Genomic DNA, 21,353 nt, shown 5'->3' with positions numbered 1-21,353 from the left:
AATGCTTTGTAATATACCCACAAGATAACCTAACAGCTTTTTTAATTTGTTGAGATTCTGAATTGGTAACAACTTCATTTTAAATATAATGTTGCTCTACTCTAACAATCACCCCTCCATCATTTCTTAGACATGATCTTTGTAGTTTATATTTATAATCCTACAACTCCATTTCTCCAGACTAAACAGATATCAAGGATCTAAAGACTTCTGTAACATCTAGATAATTCTCATTTTTAACTCCATGATGAATGTTATAAATAAGTGACAGAACTTTTAAGCTATAGAGTTCGGTCTCAGATTGTACATTTAGTCCAGTGGGTTCCTCTCTGCACTGATATAAAGTAAAAACACTTCAGACAATTATCTGTGTCACAGAACTTGTTAATAACGTAATGACATTTTCTCCAGAAAAATACTCATTTTTACAAAGAGTTCTTAAGACCAGAAAATCCACTGACCTTCACCTGGGTGCTTTGGGTTAAGAACCCTTGCTCTAAGAACACCACAGAAGAGTTATCTGTGTCAAAGCCTCAGACAATATGCACCATATTTCTGCCCTCCACACACCCAGTGATGGGATACACTTGCATCAATAATAATAGATGCTTACTACTGATGGTAATTATCCAAGAGGAAGTCTGTGTACCACATTTCCATTAATTTAGTCATCTTTATTTCAATTGTCTAACAGAATTAGAACTTCATTTTAAAACTTCTGTGTTTCATTTTTCATTAACTGTCTGCTATTCTCTTAAACTGAATATATTTTTCAGAAAAAAGAGTTATCTACTTGTTTAACACTTCATAATATATATCTTAAGAGCAGACATTAGAGAAAAGACAGACATAGTTTTCAATGCTGTGAAACATCTCTATCAGTAAGCTGTCAAATCTGTATAAAATATTTTAATTTATATTAAGCCCATCCAGGTTAATGCTAAAATCTATTACTATCTTTGTCACTGATGCACCATTTCACCTCCATTTCAATTCATAGGGTATAATAAGAAAGTACAGGTTACCCCTACCCTACAGCAATGAAGGAAAGGGAACCCAAACCTGGAGGGCCCTTGATTTTTCACGAATGCTGAGTAGGAACAATCAAATCTAGAAAACATACAACCAAGAAATAGTGACTGAGGAATATAACTTAAATTCTTTGGTTTCTAAAACTATTCCCCAAAGCCCTTCTTTCAAAAGGCCCTTCAACTTTAAGAACCTCACAAAGTTAGGCCTACATACTTGGAAAAGTGCAAAAATTTCAGATGACAACATTCAGTGCTGTAAATTCTACATAAATGTGAGCTGTATAAGCATCTTGACCCCTCTTTATAAGAAAATCCTCTGTCCCTAAAAAACAAACCTTATTGAAATATCTGAAAAGAATAGCTCTAATCTCAACAGGACTCAGGCCGATTAGTTTTTCTAAGACATTTGCTTCACTATGAGAGAGATTTTGAAATGAAGCTTTAAGCAAGTTCTGGCGACTCTGGATACGTTCGTTCTTGTATTCAATTGCAGCTTCCAAAGCTTCAATCCCTTCTTCAAGTTGGAAAAGAACATGTTCTTCCTAGATATAATACAATAGAAATCACTCATTTTAAATGAAACAGTATAACTTGGACTTTGTCATATACTAAGATCTTATTATGCTATTTCAGTCTAATGGACAGTACCATTCTTCTACTAAATTAAAAAAAATGTTTATTGAGTGCTTGCTATGCTACACAATGCACTGTGTGTACACACACACACACACACACACATATATATATAACAAATAATCATTGAATCCTCGTAGTAAACCTTGGGTAGTAAAATGGAAGAGGAAGGTTAGGTGAGTTATGAAACATCCCAAGGTCATAAGCAAATGCTGATCACGAAGGAATAGACTTGAACAAAGCTTCAGCCCACAGGTTTGACAGTGTTATAATGTTATCTCCCTCCATGGCTCCTAAAGTGCATATTATGGTCACTGATATCTGGAGACCTCGGGGGTCCCTTCAAGGATCTATCAAAACAATATATTGCTAGGAAGGAAAGAAGAAATATATTAAAATAAGTTATTAAGAACTAGTAATCAGAGGAGAGTCTCTAGGGAAAAAACACAGTATAGCATAAGAAAAAGTAGTGAGGATTTAAGGACATGAAACATTTCATAAGATTCCTAGGAGATGTCATTAGAGGGAAAGTGTTGGCACTAAAAATGGTGGAAGCAAAACCTTTTTTTCATATGCCAAAGAAGATTTCCTCTGTAGGAAAAGAAAAATCTGATGAATTCCTGTCAGAAAACCTAGCAGTTCTCTGAATTATTCAAGTAACATCTTATTTGGGGGATCTAACTCTCTGGTAAGAAATTATTTTGGATGTGGTAAGACTTGGATATAGATTTTTGTATCCCAGTACTTGTGGTGGAGGCCACCTCAACTTTAAGTTCCCTGAGGGCAGATGGTCTTGTCCATACTCACATCCTTATTGCCTAGCACAGTACATATTACATAGTTTAAACTCAGAAATATCTGCTGAACAACTTAATGAAGGGAGAGGAGAAAAAAACATTTTTGTATGTCTTAGGTACATGACCCAAGTATTTCTCTCCTCTCCTCCCCACAGCATTTCAAAGAAAAATAATGTTACTATTTCTAATCTCCCCAAAGAATAGTTAGAATGACTTCTGGAACTCCTTTTCTGGAATTCAGGGAAAAGGTAGGTAATAACCTATTCCAATGGGAGGTTGAATAATGCTTATTTTTTTAAAGCCATTTTATAAAATCTCCTGAAAGAGCCATTTTGGAAAAAAAAAATGTTCAGCAGCCATTTTATTTCTTTGTGCAATTACTAACTGTCAAGAATTTGAAGATTTGATAATCACTCCATAAGGAAGAAAATAATATCTACCTTTTTAAGAAAAACAAACTTAAATACTGAAAGGTACTTAGGTGAATAAGAAGAACCAGAAAATAAAAGTGAATAACCCAAGAAAATATTTGACTTTTGAATGCATACTATGATTATATTCTACCAAAAACAAATGTAGATAGTTTTCTGTATACAGGTCTTTTGTCTCCCTAGGTAGGTTTATTCCTAGGTACTTTATTCTTTTTGTTGCAATGGTAAATGGGAGTGTTTCCTTAATTTCTCTTTCAGATTTTTCATCATTAGTGTATAGGAATGCAAGATATTTCTGTGCATTAATTTTGTATCCTGCAACTTTACCAAATTCATTGGTTAGCTCTAGTAGTTTTCTGGTGGCATCTTTAGGATTCTCTATGTATAGTATCATGTCATTTGCAAACAGTGACAGTTTTACTTCTTCTTTTCCAATTCGTATTCCTTTTATTTCTTTTTCTTCTCTGACTGCCGTGGCTAGGACTTGCAAAACTATGTTGAATAACAGTGGTGAGAGTGGACATCCTTGTCTTGTTCCTGATCTTAGAGGAAACGGTTTCAGTTCTTCACCATTGAGAATGATGTTTGCTGTGGGTTTGTCATATATGGCCTTTATTATATTGAGGTAGGTTCTCTCTATGCCCACTTTCTGGAGAGTTTGTATCATAAATGGGTGTTGAATTTTGTCAAAAGCTTTTTCTGCATCTATTGAGATGATCATATGGTTTTTATTCTTCAATTTGTTAATATGCAGAAAACTATAAGACACTGATAAAAGAAATTAAAGATGATACAAAGAGATGGAGAGATATACCATGTTGTTGGATTGGAAGAATCAACATTGTGAAAATGACTATACTACCCAAAGCAATCTACAGATTCAATGCAATCCCTATCAAATTACCACTGGCATTTTTTACAGAACTAGAACAAAAAAATCTTAAAATTTGTATGGAGACACAAAAGACCCCGAATAGCCAAAGCAGTCTTGAGGGAAAAAAACGGAGCTGGAGGGATCAGACTCCCTGACTTCAGACTATACTACAAAGCTACAGTATTCAGGACAGTATGGTACTGCACAAAAATAGAAATATAGATCAATGGTACAGGATAGAAAGCCCAGAGATAAACCCATGCACCTATGGTCAACTAATTTCTGACAAAGGAGGCAAGGATATACAATGGAGAAAAGACACTCTCTTCAATAAGTGGTGCTGGGAAAACTGGACAGCTACATGTAAAAGAATGAAATTAGAACACTCCCTAACACCATACACAAAAGTAAACTCAAAATGGATTAGAGACCTAAATGTAAGACTGGACACTATAAAACCCTTAGAAGAAAACATAGGAAGAACACTCTTTGACATAAATCACAGCAGGATCTTTTTGATCCACCTCCTAGAGTAATGGAAATAAAAACAAAAATAAACAAATGGGACCTAATGAAACTTAAAAGCTTTTGCAAAGCAAAGGAAACTACAAACAAGACGAAAAGACAACCCTCAGAATGGGAGAAAATATTTGCAAAGGAATCAACGGACAAAGGATTAATCTCCAAAATATATAAACAGCTCATGCAGCTCAATATTAAAAAAACAAACAACCCAATCTAAAAATGGGCAGAAGACCTAAATAGACATTTCTCCAAAGAAGACATATAGATGGGTAAGAGGCACACAAAAAGCTGCTCAACATCACTAATTATTAGAGAAATGTAAATCAAAACTACAATGAGGTATCACCTCACACCAGTTAGAATGGGCATCATCAGAAAATCTACAAACAACAAATGCTGGAGAGGGTGTGGAGAAAAGGGAACCCTCTTGCACTGTTGGTTGGAATGTAAATTGATACAGCCACTATGGAGAACAGTATGGAGGTTCCTTAAAAAACTAAAAATAGAATTACCATATGACCCAGTAATCCCACTACTGGGCATATACCCAGAGAAAACCATAATTCAAAAAGACACGTGCAACCCAGTGTTCATTACAGCACTATTTACAATAGCCAGGTCATGGAAGCAACCTAAATGCCCATCGACAGACGAATGGATAAAGAAGATGTGGTACATATATACAATGGAATATTATTCACCCATAAAAAGGAAAAAATGGGTTATTTGTAGAGACATGGATGAATCTAGAGACTTATATACAGAGTGAAGTAAGAAAGAGAAAAGTAAATATCGTATATTAACGCATATATGTGGAACCTAGAAAAATGGTACAGATGAACCAGTTTGCAAGGAGAAATTGAGACACACATGTAGAGAACAAATGTATGGACACCAAGGCAGGGAAGCAGCGGGGGGTGGTGGTGGTGTGATGAATTGGGAGATTGGGATTGATATATATACACTAATATGTATAAAATGGACAACTAATAAGAACCTGCTGAATAAAAATATAAATAAAATAAAATTCAAAAAAAGAAAGGATTGCCTAGTACACCTGAGCACAGTGAACCCCATCATTTGTGAAAAAGACGTAGTTCTGCTGATAACTTTCTCCTGCAAAGTAGTAAGTTCGTGTTTTCTGCAAGCACAGGAGCTAATATTTATTGCCATAAAACTGACATTTGGGGCTTCCCTGGTGGCGCCATGGTTGAGAGTCCGCCTGCCGATGCAGGGAACACGGGTTCGTGCCCCGGTCCGGGAAGATCCCACATGCCGTGGAGTGGCTAGGCCCGTGGGCCATGGCCACTGAGCCTGCGCCTCCGGAGCCTGTGCTCCGCAACGGGAGAAGCCACAACAGTGAGATGCCCACGGACCGGAAAGAAAAAACAAAAAACAAAACTGACATTTATAAGACCTGTAAGTTAAAACAGTTTAGAAAGGTCACCAAAAAAATAAATAAATAAATAAAAATAAATGTGGAAAGAGTTTGCCTTTATGTAATGGCTGAGAACAATTTGGTACAAATTTAGTTTCTGTAGTTTTGGATCTAAGTTAGGGAAGCACTGAGATAATGTAAGGCAGCATATCTATAGAACCCTGAGGACTGCCTGCTCTAGTAAGGCTCCAGCATATAAATATTTGTGGTTCCATCTAACCCAGCAAAAGGTTGTAGGTTGAGAAGATGAGGGGCAATAGGAAGCTGTCCCAGGATGAAGAATTTGCCACAACTCAAACCTTAGATTATCAAGAGTTGACTATGCTTGGTCACAGAGCACTGCTTTCCAAACGTGCACCAGGGAGCTTGTAAAAATGCAGACTTCTAATTCAGCAGGTCTCGGTGTTGCCTAAGGCTCTGCGTTTCTAACAGGCTCCCAGGTGATACTATTGCTGCTGGTACAGAGATCACACTGAGAGTAACAAGGATCTAAAGCAGTGGTCTCCAAACATTTTAGATCACAAATTTCCCATTAGTGAAAAACAAACACGACAAACAAAACCTTTTGAGCAAGCACTGCATGTATTTCTCTATAAATTATATGCATTTTCTAATGATAAAACATGAAATATTTTTTAAAAACCCCAAAACATGAAATTGAAAACATAAAAGATGAAATAAACATAGATATTCACATGTATTCTTCCTATACTCCACGTATTAGGTAACTGCTCTGCATTATTAGAAAAATAGAGTTCAAATATTTTATTTTTTCTAAATTTTAGTTTCTGGATTTTACCCCCCAATAAAGGAGGTGATTTGTCTATATTAAATTATTGGGTAATCCTGTACTAGTATAGTGATCTAAAATCTTTCTATCATTTCCGATGAATATAATTAGAAAAAGTATTCTGATTTATTGTGGAAAGAAAAAAATAATTCTGAGCAAGTTTAAAGACATCAAAACAACAAACCATTCCACCTAGATTTTACTGATGTCTTGTGTCACAGCAGAATCTCATGTTCCCGATCATCTACTGAAGATCTATTTAGTACTATCAATCTTGGCGTGAAAACAGTGGTGAGAGCAGAGCCCATTTCAGAGCTACACTAAGAAGAACCAACCATGTGGAAGCAGGGTGCACAGACGCTCACAGGACCAAATGGAACCCCACCATTTGTAGGAGGCTCACTCTTCCCTCAAACAAATCCAGGGTGGCTGACAAACAGGTATCATGCATTGTGCTGCATTTTCACCACAAAACACTACATAATGTTTTTAGTTACAGAATTCCTCATGAAATAGAAACTTAAATGTTTCCTGAAGATAAGAATTGACCCTTTAGAAATGCAGATGGCCAACAGGCAAATGAGAAGATACTCAACATTGCTAATCATCAGGGAAACACAAATCAAAACCACAATGTGATACCACCTCACACCTGTCAGAATGGCTATCATCAAAAAGAACACAAATAACAAATGTTGGTGAGGACATGGAGAAAAGGGAATCCTCATATACTGTTGGTGGGAATGTAAATTGGTACACAGTGGAAAACAGTATGGAGGTTTCTCAAAAAACTAAAAATACAACTACTATATGACCCAGCAATTCCACTCCTGGGTACATATCCAGGAAAAAAAAAAACACTAATTAGAAAAGACACATGCACCCCGTTGTTCACAGCAGTATTATTTACAACTGCCAAGACATAGAAGCAACCTAAGTGTCCATCAACAGGCAAATGGATAAAGAAGAATTGGTGTGTATATATATATATATATATATATATATATATATATATATATATATATATATACACACACACACACAATAGAATACTAGTCAGCCATAAAAAACGAACAAAATTTTGCCATTTGTGGCAACACGGATGGACTTGGAGGGCATTATGCTAAGTGAAATAAGTCAGAGAAAGACAAATGCTATATCACTTATAGGCAGAATCTAAAAATTACAACAAACTAGTGAATATAACAAAAAAGAAGCAGACTCACAGATATAGAGAACAAAATAGTAGTTACCAGTGTGGGGGGAGGGGCATTATAGGGGTGGGAGTATGGGTGGTACAAACTACTGGGAGTACGACAGGCTACAAGGATGTATTGTACAACACAGGGAATATAGACAATATTTTGTAATAATTGTAAATGGAGTGTAACCTTAAAAATTGTACAAAAAAATAAAAATTAAAAAAGAATGGACACTCTACACCCCTCTGCAAACATAATTTGCTCATTCCCATCTCTATGCCTTATTTAACAGTGTTCTATCTAAAATGGCCTTCTTTCTTATATCTATCAATATATACCATGTTTTTCGTAATCCAGCTCAAGATTCTGATCCACCAAGGCTGCCTTAATTGAATCTTCCCCCAAATGATCACTGCATTGTTTTGTATAAATAATGTAATAAGTATAGCTTTATTACATTATCTATAACTTCCTTTTTTTTTTTTTTTGTGGTACGCGGGTCTCTCACTGTTGTGGCCTCTCCCGTTGTGGAGCACAGGCTCCGGACGCACAGGCTCAGTGGCCATGGCTCACAGGCCCAGCCGCTCCGTGGCATGTGGGATCTTCCCAGACTGGGGCACGAACCCATGTCCCCTGCATCGGCAGGCGGGTCCTCAACCACTGCGCCACCAGGGAAGCCCTATAACTTGCTTTTTTATGTTCTTCAGGGTTTAGAGTTTTCTCATCTTTCTGTCTGTCTCCTCAGATGTAGTATGAATTCCTCAAGAGAAGCATGTTTTCTCCTTTTTTTTTCTCCCATAGGGCCCAGTAACTGTCCCGGGCAGGCAAGAATTCCTTAAATCATATGTTTTGCTGAATCTAAGGCTCTCAGACCTTCACATCTGTAGGCTTGGGGCTCCAATTTAACAGCCTCAGGAGAACAAACTCATTCTGTGATCCTTGGCAAAGCTACCCCAATTAAGTTATAAAATAGGGCAGTAGAAGCTTCTAATGTCACATAGCCCCCAATCAAGGTTGTCTTCAATTTCTTTCATCAACTCAATGAACAATAATGTCATGAAATTCTTTCCCCTGTTCCTTCTTAACCAGCCCCTTTCACTTCTTGTCACACTTGCTCCAATCTAAAACACTACAAGATATACGATTCCCAGCCACTTTCTTTCTCTTAGCAGCTTTCCCTTACTTTGGACATCAACTATAAATATTTGCAGAGAAAATCCAGGCTCAAAAGCTCATCTTTGGGGCTTCCCTGGTGGCGGAGTGGTTAAGAATCCGCCTGCCAATGCAGGGGACATGGGTTTGAGCCCTGGTGCAGGAAGATCCCACATGCTGCGGAGCAGCTGAGCCCATGCACCACAACTACTGAGCCCGCAAACCTAGAGCCCATGCTCTGCAACAAGAGAAGCCACTGCAATGAGAAGCCCAAGCACTGCAATGAAGAGGAGCCCCCACTCACTGCAACTAGAGTAAGCCTGCACACAGCAACAAAGACCCAATGCAGCCAAAAATAAATAAATTAAATAAAATTTTTTTTAAAAGTTCATCTTTGTCTGATAAAGTAATAAGGTACGGATACCACTGCCAACTGAAGTAAAATTTTGAAAAAAAGTCTGGGATAGTTTGCTAGCCAACAAATGAAACATCTTTTACATAGTTAAAAAAATAAAGGTGAGAGAAGACATATCCTCCCCTAAATGAAAAATCCTAAAAGGTATTTTTATTGGGGTTTGAGTTTTATGCATCTACTTGGCTAGGACTTAGAGTGGAACATGCTCCCATACTTTCTGAAAGAATTAACCCTTAATGCCCTAGACATCTGTTATATGTGATGAATTACCAAGTATCATTCAAGAAAGATACATAGAAAGAAGACAGGTGCCCTCTTTGGAAGAAATGAAAAAAAGTGTCCCTCAAATCTTTCTCTGTGTTCTGTGATTTCAGATGAGAAACCCCAGCTGAGAAAGACCATACTCAAAAGAAACGTTAGTCTCCCAGTCCCTGGCAATGCCTGGAAGGGGCCACATTCATGGACCTCTACAAGAGGACATCACAGTCTCTAGTCAAGCATGCCTCATGGCGCCAAACAGGTGACAGGCAGACTCATTACATCTGACAAAAGTCTCAAGGAAACAAAGTTGAGCAGATTTATCATTTTTATATTTTTAAATCATCCAAGTGATCCATCATGCAGCACTTCTAGTTCCAAAGCATACTGACTTACTTCAGGTGATAACACACTACCATTTTTAAGTTTCTCATCCATGCTGTTTCTTCGTCTCTGTAGCTGATTCTTTTCTTTCTGGAGGGCTTGAACTTGTTCTGAAATCTTTATTTTCTCATCGGCTGTGCTGCTCTGGAGCTGCACGTTCTTTTCAGACAACTCTTGGTCCAACAAGCTCAGGCGAGTTGATATTTTCAAACTATCTGTGTTTAAAGCCTAGAAAGACAATTAACCAGACACCCCAAGATCAGTTATTAGAAATCCAGACTGTAAATAAATTAGGAAAAACATAGAGAAAATTACTAAGTGAACATATTTTTAGCTTTTACATTATTGTTTTCTCTCATGGATTTTTTTGGGGGGCTGGGGAGTTTCATTTTCTAAAATCTTAAGTTGAATGCCTTTTTTTAAAAAGTGGAGATTTTTCAAACAATGAATTTATTACTAAGTATTGCTTGGCCAAACCAGACTATACAACACAGGTTTGAGAGGCAGTATTTTTCTTTTGTATTATTTTCCAAATTAAACTTTTCTTTCTTGGCCTGTTACATAGTAGAATTAATTATGCTAACATTTCCTAGAGGTTGACATTTGGTTTGCTGTTATTTAAACATACAATTTGTTTCTACTCTTATTTCATTCCAGTCAAAATTACGGCCAGTTAGTTATGGTGATCTTCATTATGACCAATTTAAGATAATCTTAAAAAGAGTTTTTCGTCAAAGTAATTATATGTATATACTACCATAAGGTTTAATTTTTTTTTTAAAAAGCAGTCACCTACCCGACCCTTTCCCCTGAGTCCTGCTCCCTAGAAACAACCATCTTTAACCTTTTAAGCTATTTCTTCTGGTGTTTATGTCCATGTTTCTATATAACATTACCAATTTTAGATACTGTCTGCTAATTATCTATTACGGAAGACAAGGATTTTAGCACTCCTATGCCTCCTCTTCTGTACTTCCCCTCCCTCTGTTCTCCCAACATAAGTTGTATTACAGTTTTTAGACAAACCAATGGTCAGTTTACATGATTTTGTGAATACATGAACATTTTGCCTGGAGCCTCCATCCTCCTGCTCCAAACTGGACGAGTTGTTCCTGGACTTCCTTTGGTATTATCCTGAAAATTTCCAGTTAGATCACATTTGCAGGATCCTGAGTCTTCCTTTATCATAGCTTGCACCCTCATTTTTAAGGAACATATCCTCTAGTAGTTTCCTGAGACAGGCTAGGTAGTGGATAATTTTTTCACCAGAAAATGTCCTTATTCTACCTTCCCATTTGATTGATAGTTAGGCTAAAAAGAGAATCCTTGTTTGGAAACCATTTTCCTTATGAGTTTTAAGACTGCTTCAGGTCTTTTAACTTCTAATGAAGAAGGTTGAGAAGTCAAATGCCATTCTGACTCTCAAGATTTTCAAGTGACTAGTCTATCTGGAAGCTTTCAGGATATATTTTTTTCCCCTAGTGTACTCAAAACTTCACAATGATATGCTTTTAGTACTCTTTGCTGTGCCTTTGATAAGCTATTTCAACCCAGAGTCTTATATCTTCAGTGCTGGCAAATTTTTTGTGTTATGTCTTTGATAATTTCCTCTTCTCCTGTTTTCTCTGTTGTATCTTTCTGGAATTCCTGTTACTTGGATGATGGACTTTGTGGGTTTACCTGTCGATTAAATTTTATTCCTCCTAATTTCTATTTATCTTTTTATTTACTTTCTGAGATACTTCCTTAACATTATCCTCCAATCCTTTTAACTTCCAAACGTTCTTTCATGTTTTTTTTTTTTTTTTTTGTGGTACGCGGGTCTCTCACTGTTGTGGCCTCTCCCTTTGCGGAGCGCAGGCTCCGGACGCGCAGGCTCACCGGCCATGGGTCACGGGCCCAGCCGCTCCGTGGCATGTGGGATCTTCCCGGACCGGGGCACGAACCCGCGTCCCCTGCATCGGCAGGCGGATTCTCAACCACTGTGCCACCAGGGAAGCCCCTTTCATGTTTTTTATAGCCTGCAATTCTTTTTTTATGGATAGAGTATCATCTTTTACCACCTTGAAGATATTAAGGTTTTTGGGGTTTTTTTGGTTTTTTTTTTTTTTTTTTTTTTTTGCGGTACGCGGGCCTCTGACCATTGTGGCCTCTCCCGTTGTGGAGCACAGGCTCCAGACACGCGGGCCCAGCGGTCATGGCTCACGGGCCCAGCCGCTCCGCGGCATGTGGGATCCTCCCGGACTGGGGCACGAACCCGTGTCCCCTGCATCGGCAGGCGGACTCTCAACCACTGCGCCACCAGGGAAACCCAATATTAAGGTTTTTTAAGAAGTTTTTTTCAGCTCCTTGCTCTCTCTCTAATTTATCTGAGCTTCTTTTTCTATTTTTTCCTTTTGTTTTGGCCTCTGTCTTTAATGTTGGTAGCATTCCTGAAATATCCATCATACTTAAGAGTCAGGTATTAAAATCCTGATAAACTGTAGTGGGTAAGATGTGTCACAATAGGATATATCTGTGATCTGGCCACTTAGTTGGGGGCTCCCAAATGTAAATTTTTTAAGGTCTTTTTTTCTGGGACTGTTTCAGAAAAATCCACCAATCTCCTGCTGGGAAGTATAAGTCTGCCAAAATGCTGCCAGCATTTTGGGATCCAAGTAGGGGTTAGGAAATGGATATCTCAGGATTCTAACTTTCATTCATTCCCTGTTTAATTTGACTTAACCCGGCCCTCTGCTGTACCTGGTTCAATCTTCAGAAAATAAATCATCTAGTCCCAGAATCAGAAAAGGATGCTTTCCTGACTATGCTCTGTTTTCATCCTTAGGCCTCACTCCTGCTGTCTAAAAATCATGGTCCCTTCATTTCTGAGCCTTTTTCATGTTTATGTGAATTATATCTCATAAAGCTGTTATAAAAAAAAAAAAAAAAAAAAAAAGCTAAAGTTAAAGACTTGGCTCTCATTGATGTCCCTCTTCTAGACATTTGGATTTCAGCTTCTTCTGTTCTGCTAAGTCAGTAACCACTTATCTATCTGCTTTCCATATTACATTTTTTGGTAACCTTTTGTCCTCTGTTGTCTCCCCTACTGTTTTTTCCCTTTATGGGTTTATAGTTTTTTTGAGTAATAGCTTTACTAAAATATAGTTCACATACCATACAATTCACCTATGGTTTTTAGTATATTTGCAAAGTTGTGCAACCATCACCAGAATCAATATTAGAACATTTCATCAGCCCCAAAAAAGAAACCCCATGCCCACTAGCAGTCATTCCATTTCCTCACCAAGCCCCCACCCAGTCCTAAGTAACCAGTATTCTACTTTCTGTCTCTATGGAACTGCCTACTATGACTGGCTTCTTTCACTTAACATAACATTTTCAGGGTTCATCCATGTTGTAGAATATATCAGTGCTTCATTCCTTTCTATTGCTAAATAATATCCCATTATTTCATTAATATATTATCAGTTGAAGGACATTTGGGTTGTTTTTATTTTTTGACTATTATGAATAATGCTGTTATGAACATTCATGTACAAGTTTTTCTGTGCATGTATGTCTTCACTTGTCTTGGATATACACCTAGGAGTGGAATTGCTAGGTCATTTGGTAATTCTATGTTTAACCTTTTGAGGAACTACAAGATAGTTATCCAAAGCAACTGCACCATTTTACAATCCCACCAGCAGTGTATGAGAGTTCCAATTCCTTCATATCCTCACTAATACTTATTATCTATTTTTCTGATTATAGCCATCCTAGTGGGTGTGAAGCAGTATCTCATTTAAATTTTGGTTTACATTTACCTGATGGCTAATGATGTTGAGCATCTTTTCATGTGCTTATTGGCCATTTGTATATCTTCTTTGAAGAAATTTCTATTATATCCTTTGCCCATTTTTTAATTGGGTTGTCTTTTTATTATTGAGTTGTTAGAGTTCTTTATCTATTCTAGATACAAGTCCTTTATCAGACATATGATTTGCAAATATCTTCTCCCAATCTATGGATTCTCCCATTCTGTGGGTTATCTTTTCACTTTCTGGATAACGTCCTTTGTATCACAAACATTTTTAATTTTGATGAAGTCCAATTTATCTAATGTTTCTTTTGTTGCTTGTGCTTTAGGTGTAATATCCAAGAAACCATTGCTTAACCCAAGGTCACAAAGAGTTATACCTATGTTTTCTTCTAAGACTTTTATAGTTTTAGCACTTACATCTAGGTCTTTGATTCATTTTGAGTTAAATCTGTATATGTTATGAATATAGGCTTTTTTATATCATGTTTCTTGTCTGAAATGCATATGATCGCATCTTATGGTATTTCTTAAATACTGAAAAAATATGTAGTATTCTTACGACTTTTGTTTTAAAAGGAACCCAGAAATATGTCTCAAGTTTCTCGTCTGTTTTATTAAAACAATCTTCAAAGAATCAATTTTGCTATGATTTCCTGTGGGTTTCGTTTATTTGCACTCTCTGCTTACCTCAGTATGTTCTGACTTCCTAAATATTACATCTTGTTGAAACTAGAAAACCGCTATTTTCTTTTCTTTTTTTCCCCTGTATCATGAAGTAAATGTATTTCAGAAATAAGAGTCTCATTCTTATTCCTTTTTTATTTTTTCCTCTTTTTTCTTTTGTGATACAGAACATATCATAAAGGTCCCAGGTATTTTCTTCTATTTATTCACTTGATACGTTAATTTGTTAACCTCCTTTGCTGTCATTTACATGGGTCTTTTTCATGGGTCGCAGCTTTTAAAACCTGACCCTGACAGCCAATATAAACAAGCTACCTGGATGAAGCACCAGCAACTAGGCTGGTTGGAGGGGCTGCCCCTACCCCAATGTCCAACAGCCTGCTGCTAAAAGCTATTTCAACATGTTTGGGGAACAGAAGACAGAGCAGAGGTTAAGTGCAGGTTCCCATGCCTGTCCACCTGTTATACTGAGGTGGAGAAGTTAAGAACATGTTACCATCACCTCAGATCCCAGTGGTCTAGATGCTGGATGACAGGCAGGTTTAATAAAGGGCAGGTCACTGATCTCTCTGTTCCATGACTCAATATTATAGACTGACCCCAGACTCAAGGCCAGCTGGAGGCAAAGGTTGGTGTAGACAGTCTTTGTCAAGTCTGGGGCAAACTAGCTTCATTTTTAGATGCTATTGTTGCTACTTCTATTATTGAAAGTATGTATATATCTAATATATATATATATATATATATATACATAGATCCAAAAAAGCTTCTCCTTGTCGTACTCCCTCCACAATCATTCCTTTTTCAAAACCTGAAATTGAGGTGAAGTCCTTCATAAAACCACTTCTTTGACTGGCTCAGAGAACCCAAGTCCTACAACAAAATTTTTTGTAAAGATACCCTTGTCTTTTTTTTTTTTTTAACTTTATTTATTTATTTATTAAAAAAATTTTTTTTGGTTGCATTGGGTCTTCATTGCTGCACATGGGCTTTCTTTAGTTGCAGCGAGTGGAGGCTACTCTTTGTTGCAGTGTGCGGGCTTCTCATTGCGGTGGCTTCTCTTATTGCGGACCATGGGCTCTGGATGCGCAGGCTTCAGTAGTTGTGGCACGTGGGCTCAGTAGTTGTGGTTCGCGGGCTCTAGAGCACAGGCTCAGTTGTTGTGGTACACAGGCTTAGCTGCTCGAGGCATGTGGGATCTTCCCAGACCAGGGATTGAACCCATGTCCCCTGCATTGGCAGGCGGATTCTTAACTACTGTGCCACCAGGGAAGTCCCCCTTGTCTTTATAATTAGAAAAATAAACAAATCTTCATTATACAAAATCTTCTTTCTTTTATAGGAAACCTGCAAACCCCTAACTGTGAGTAGTAAGTGATAGATCGTTTTCAAGTCTATTCTTCCAAATTATCAATGTTCACTCTACAGCATCAAATGGTACAATTTATTTTTAAAATATCCACTAAGGTTAATAATAGAGGCTGCCAGGGAAAATGGTCAATTATTGCTTAATGGTTACAGAGCTTCTGTTTGAGGCAATAAAAAGTTTGGAAATAGACAACAGTGATGGTTGTACCACACTGTAAATGTAATTAATGCCGCTGAATTGTACACTTTAAAATGGTCAAAATGGTAAATTTTATGTTATGTATAATATACTACAATTTTTAAAATACCCCAGAAAAGTTAATAATAAGTAAATCATACTTGGTAGAACATTGAACATTTTACTTCAAAATAGATTTTAGTGATAGTCATTAAATAAGCACTAATAAGCGAAATACACTAAAAACCAGAAAAGTTTTCTTTTGGTTTCTAACTTTACAGTGATATGATTTACTTCATAAAGAAAAATAAATCCTAGTTTATATGGCTTACAACCAGAATCAAAGAGCATATTAAATAGAATACCTGACTAGATCGTAACTTCTTATTTTCCAGATGGCTCTTCTCCTGTAACAGGGCCTCCTTCTTAAAAACTATGGCCTCCCGTTTCTTTAAGTCTTCTTCCAGCTCCTCTAATTCTTGGCGTTGGTTCAGAACTTTCTCTACTTCTTCATCTAACCATTTCTTTTGCTCATCCAATTTCTACATTAAAATTCCAAAGAAATGTTATAATTTGTTTTTCTTCACTATAAAATGTATATGGTAATAATATAACTTCAGATTGACTAAAACACCTTAAATGAACATTTAAAAACTATCTGGAATACCTTAAATGAACTGGAATACCTTAAATGAATAGTGTCTGTCCAAAACTGTCAAGAAATGGTTCTAAGTGGTTCTAAGTTAACATCTTTCTTTGTTATTTTATAAGGAATTAAAATTTATTCCACAAATATGTTTTGAGTCTGAGATTTTTCAGGCTGACAGTTTTCTTTATATTGAGAGTTAGTTCTGAGAACATGCTGGATATCTTCTCTGTTACAGAGGTGCATACCTCTGTCACAGCACTAATACTACTGATTGTTCTATGGTCTTTCTCCCCTACTTGAGCTCCTTGACTGATTGCAGGGACAGTGCTTTTTGCCTCTCTAGCCCTAGTGCCTGCTCTACTGCCTGGCCCATGATTGACTTTCAATAAAATGTTAAATGAATTCTTGATTCAATCAATCAACTAATGAGGTGAATAAATGAATACACATTGTGGAAGACATAGATGATGGAGCATGGAAATCCACTCTGCATTGTATGTAGCCTGTCAACATCAAATAATTACAAAATAAAATAAATTGAGCTGTAAAGATTTCCAAAACAAACATCTCAGTACGCTCTTGAGTTAAGGATACCCAGAAATAAGTACAAACAAAAATGTGAATGGAATGACTGTCCAAGATGAACTCTACCAAGTGCTCATCTGCACTGGGACATAGTAATGAAGCAATGCCACCTAAATAACAAATAATAAGAAAACCAATCAATATAGTACTATTTTCCAGTTCTTCTCAAACTTGATAAAAACTGTCCCTAAAAATCTATATTAAGACAATAAGACAGTAAATATGCATGAGAAAAAGAGAGCAAAGTGGCCAAGGCAAAGCAGGTCCAGAGCTATGTAGTTTTCCATCCAGACCTAGATAGTATGGTCCTATAAGCAACAGCACATCCAAATAATATTGAGGCCTAAAATAGCAGCTCTACAATTATTAGGAACAGGAAGCATATCCCAGAGCGACTACAGAAATACTTTAGTTTTGTTATATCCAGCTAGACCTTAGAAAATCCATATATGAGACCCTATGAAGACTAGAAATTAACTTAAAACATATTCTACAAACATTTCTTGACTGTGAGTGGGGTTTGAAAGATGAATAACAGATATTCTGTAAGCTCCATTCCAACAGGAAAGAAACCAAAAAATTATGATGGTTGATAATAAATGTTGTATACAGCTAACTCCTAGGTACTATGTATGCAAAAATGGAAGGAGGGATCGGTTCTGTCTGAGAAATGGAAGAAATGTCAGTGCCAGCCTCACAGAGTAGGCAATATTTTAGCTGTGCTTTGAAGAATGGGTAGGAGTCTGCTAACATAATACAGGTTTTTTTAGGGAAATAATAATAAATGAATGGATTTTTCTGCATTTGATATAATTAAGGTTATTATGATTTGTGCAATTCACTGTATTTTAGTAACTTTTCTGAAAATTTCTTATTTTGTCCTTTCTTTTAATAAATATTCACACCACACAGTTCCAATTTTAAATACTCTCTTCTTATAAGAGAGCTTCATATCAAATCAATGTCCTATTAAAAGCTCTTTGGATAGTCATATTGATTAATTTATAATTTTGTTTTTATTTAGAGTCAAATTCTGGAAAATGTTGTTTTACAACATTAAAAAGCATGAAGGTTTTTGTTTGTTTGTTTTATTATTATTTTTAACCCGACATAATCAGTGCAATTGTGGGAATCTATTCTTGTATTCATTTAAAATTTAGATCCTTAACATTTTGAAAAGCAAGTCTAACTATTCTATGCATTCCTACCTCACCTACTCCTCCACATACCCTTCCACCCAGAAATATTACCAAGCACGTCAGAGAGAGAGCTCGTCAACTAATTTCTAAAATACACTAGTAAAATAACTGAGAATACATTCATGTCCTAAATTTTACTATTAAAATATATAAGATTTAAGAAGAGAGAGCAAATAAATTTTTCAGAATTAAGGTGATGTATTTGCATTTGAGGGTAATTACAATTTTAAGCACAGTAATCTTCTTTAAGACTTTTAGAACTGCCATGTCTAATTTACATAAAATTAAAATTTTGTTTCTTTGAACTTTGATATTAATCTATGGATTTCATTTTTTAAATGTGGCACTAAAACAATAGCTTTTTAATATATTATATATGGTGCATATACAATTTGGTTGTGCTTGAGTAGAGAGCTCTTATCTTTAGAAATATATGCTTCCAGGTGAATAAACCAGTCTTGACAGGGGAATAAATACAATCTAGTTTGCATGTTTACATTCCACAACATTCAAATAAACCCATTTCCACTGAAATAAGAATACAGCACATTTCCGGATGGGAAATTAATTTTTTAATAACACAAAAAATTCAGAAGAAATATTAGAAATTTTGTACTCAAGTGGCAAAGTCTAGTGTTTGAATATTTTATTCAGAGTCCACCACTTTTTACCCCTACTTAGACAATCATCAAATTGAAGAGAAACCAGGAAACACTAAATAGAATTGACAAACCTGGAGTTGGTCTATACTTCCAAACGAACCTTTTCTCCTTTTCATCTTAAATGCACCAAGGTCCTCAGCTTTCAGTTTTAGACCTTCTTCCTGTTCTGTTTTTGACTGTAGTTCCTATAGAAAACAGGAATTGAAAACACCTTATTGCTTTTACTACATGTTCATCATTAAATATTTATGCAGATAATCATTTTAACATTTACTTTCTTAGTTGCAAAAAGAAAGAAAACTAGTAGATGAAGGTTGGGGCCATTTAAGAAGAAAATAATGTTAGCCCCTCATTCAAGCAGTAGAATCTCACAGTAAAAATCAGGATTTACTAGAAAAACTAGGTATTTTTTTTCATTCTTTGCCAGTGTTACAAATTTGCATAACAGGGATAAGAGTATGAAAATTATAAACCTGCTCTTTTCTTCTGCCTTTCTGAGTCCATTACCTTCAGTTAGTCCACCCAAGGCACCCATCTGCAATGGGGATATTAGAATTTATCACAGGAGAAATGTAAAAAGAAAAGTTATATTCAGTTTCCAGCATTCAAAAATCAGATTTTGCAGCATGAAAATAGTCTTTCAAGACTGATCATGGTCCTCTGAAGAGTATTTTCCAAATCCCTTTAGTTTCCATTCACATCTTAAGAGTCAAGTCAAGAGGACCCTTGTGTTCTACTGGGGTTTAGAGACGATGTTGCCATCTACCACCAAAGCTTAGCAGGAATCAGGAAGGAGGCCATGAACTCAAAGTGAACTGGTCCGCACTGCTATTTCTTACTGGTCCATGATGGATAAGTACAGAAATTAAAAGTAAGTGTTTAGAACCTTTTACAACAATTTAACAGAATAATTTTATGTCTGTTGAATCTAATAATTAAAAGATAGACTTGTATATTTTAGTTTTTATTTCATTTTTCTACTAGTTCTTGTTTTACAAAGGTGTTGGGCTGTGACAAATTAATAATAAAATGAAAATTGTATCTTTTCCACAGGTAATTTCAGAAGTACTGATAAAAAGGAAGTCTACCATTTTCCAGCCCTGGAAATGGCAGAAAGGAGAAAAGAGACTGTAAAAAAGATGTGTGTCCCAATTTTCTTCTCTCTGAGTTTTGGCCCAGAAAGGTGATGATAAATAAAGGTATCACTGAGAGCAGACAGAGAAAATGAGGACTGCAGCGCAGAGGCCTCACACCCACATGGGTCTGCCCAGTCTTGCTGAAAGAACAGAGAAGTACGATCAGGAAACAGAGACTAATTGGACTCCTTGGCCTCAGATGATGAGGACCCTGAGTTGAGAACAAATAGGGGTCAGTTATTGTGGGGAATTGACCCCAAAACTGAAGGTGAGGACAGGCCACTGGGCTAGCAAGCTAGATGGAAGATCTAATAGTCTCAACAGGGATTTATAATGCCATTAGGAGATGAGATGAAGCCAAAGCACCTCCAGGCTCTAAGCTGAAAGTGAGACCAATCTATGAACTATACTGGCTTCACATCAAGTACCAGCAGGGAAAGGTGAACAAGAGACAGCAGATTCTAGCCAGTCACATACAAGGACCAAATGAAACTCAGAAAGTCCCTTCCCCCTCAACACCCCATCACAACACTTTATATGATGCAATAAAGCTACACACCAGAAAACCACATATATGAGACTCTATCTTGAGAATCATGGGGAGGAAGAGGCCAAGAGACTGAATATTCTTATTCAAGAGAACTGAGAATTATTTGAAGGAAATGTTTAAACTATCAGAATAAGGTTTGGACAGACTGGTTATTTGGTTAGTTCCCATGATATTTCCAGAAATTCTCGTGACATGGTTTGGGCAGGGCAGGATGGGAGGGGTGTCATAAGGAACACAGGTCTGCTATAGACTAGATAAAGAAATTTTCTATGCCCACTTGAGTTGAATTATGAGTGCATTTGGACCCTGTTATATTTACTACCCATTAATTTTTCATGCTTCCCTAGCTCTAGTTCACAGTTATAATTTAGCCCCTGTCACAGTCACAGCAACTTCAGGATGCTGAAATAAAGGCACCTTATACTGGAGCTGACTACCTACTATTCTTATTCTTCTACAAATGCTTTGAAAGTGTACTGCAGGTGGTCTAATCCCCTCTTTTGCATGTTGCTCTAGACATTATTACCTTTACCTTATATTGTAATCTCTATTATAATAGTAAAATAACTGTCTACCAGGTACTGAGCTATGCTTTTTACACCTACTT

The 21,353-nt window shown here is 36.6% G+C and overlaps 1 protein-coding gene across 11 annotated transcripts in view; it reads right to left on the bottom strand.

The window, feature by feature from the left end:
• Positions 1 to 21,353, bottom strand: part of KIF27 (kinesin family member 27) — a 93,255-nt gene that overhangs the window by 16,605 nt on the left and 55,297 nt on the right. For all 11 annotated transcript variants that reach the window (XM_067041266.1, XM_059072284.2, XM_067041269.1 and 8 more), the window contains 4 exons: positions 19,132 to 19,245; positions 16,331 to 16,507; positions 9,943 to 10,158; positions 1,367 to 1,573 (listed from right to left, as the gene is read on the bottom strand). In XM_067041266.1, the coding sequence (XP_066897367.1) occupies positions 1,367 to 1,573; positions 9,943 to 10,158; positions 16,331 to 16,507; positions 19,132 to 19,245 (714 nt within the window). The remainder of the gene's footprint in view (positions 1 to 1,366; positions 1,574 to 9,942; positions 10,159 to 16,330; positions 16,508 to 19,131; positions 19,246 to 21,353) is intronic.

Source organism: Kogia breviceps, chromosome 8 (assembly GCF_026419965.1).
Source record: "Kogia breviceps isolate mKogBre1 chromosome 8, mKogBre1 haplotype 1, whole genome shotgun sequence".
NCBI lineage: Eukaryota > Metazoa > Chordata > Mammalia > Artiodactyla > Physeteridae > Kogia > Kogia breviceps.
This window is presented reverse-complemented; position numbering and strand designations above follow the sequence as displayed.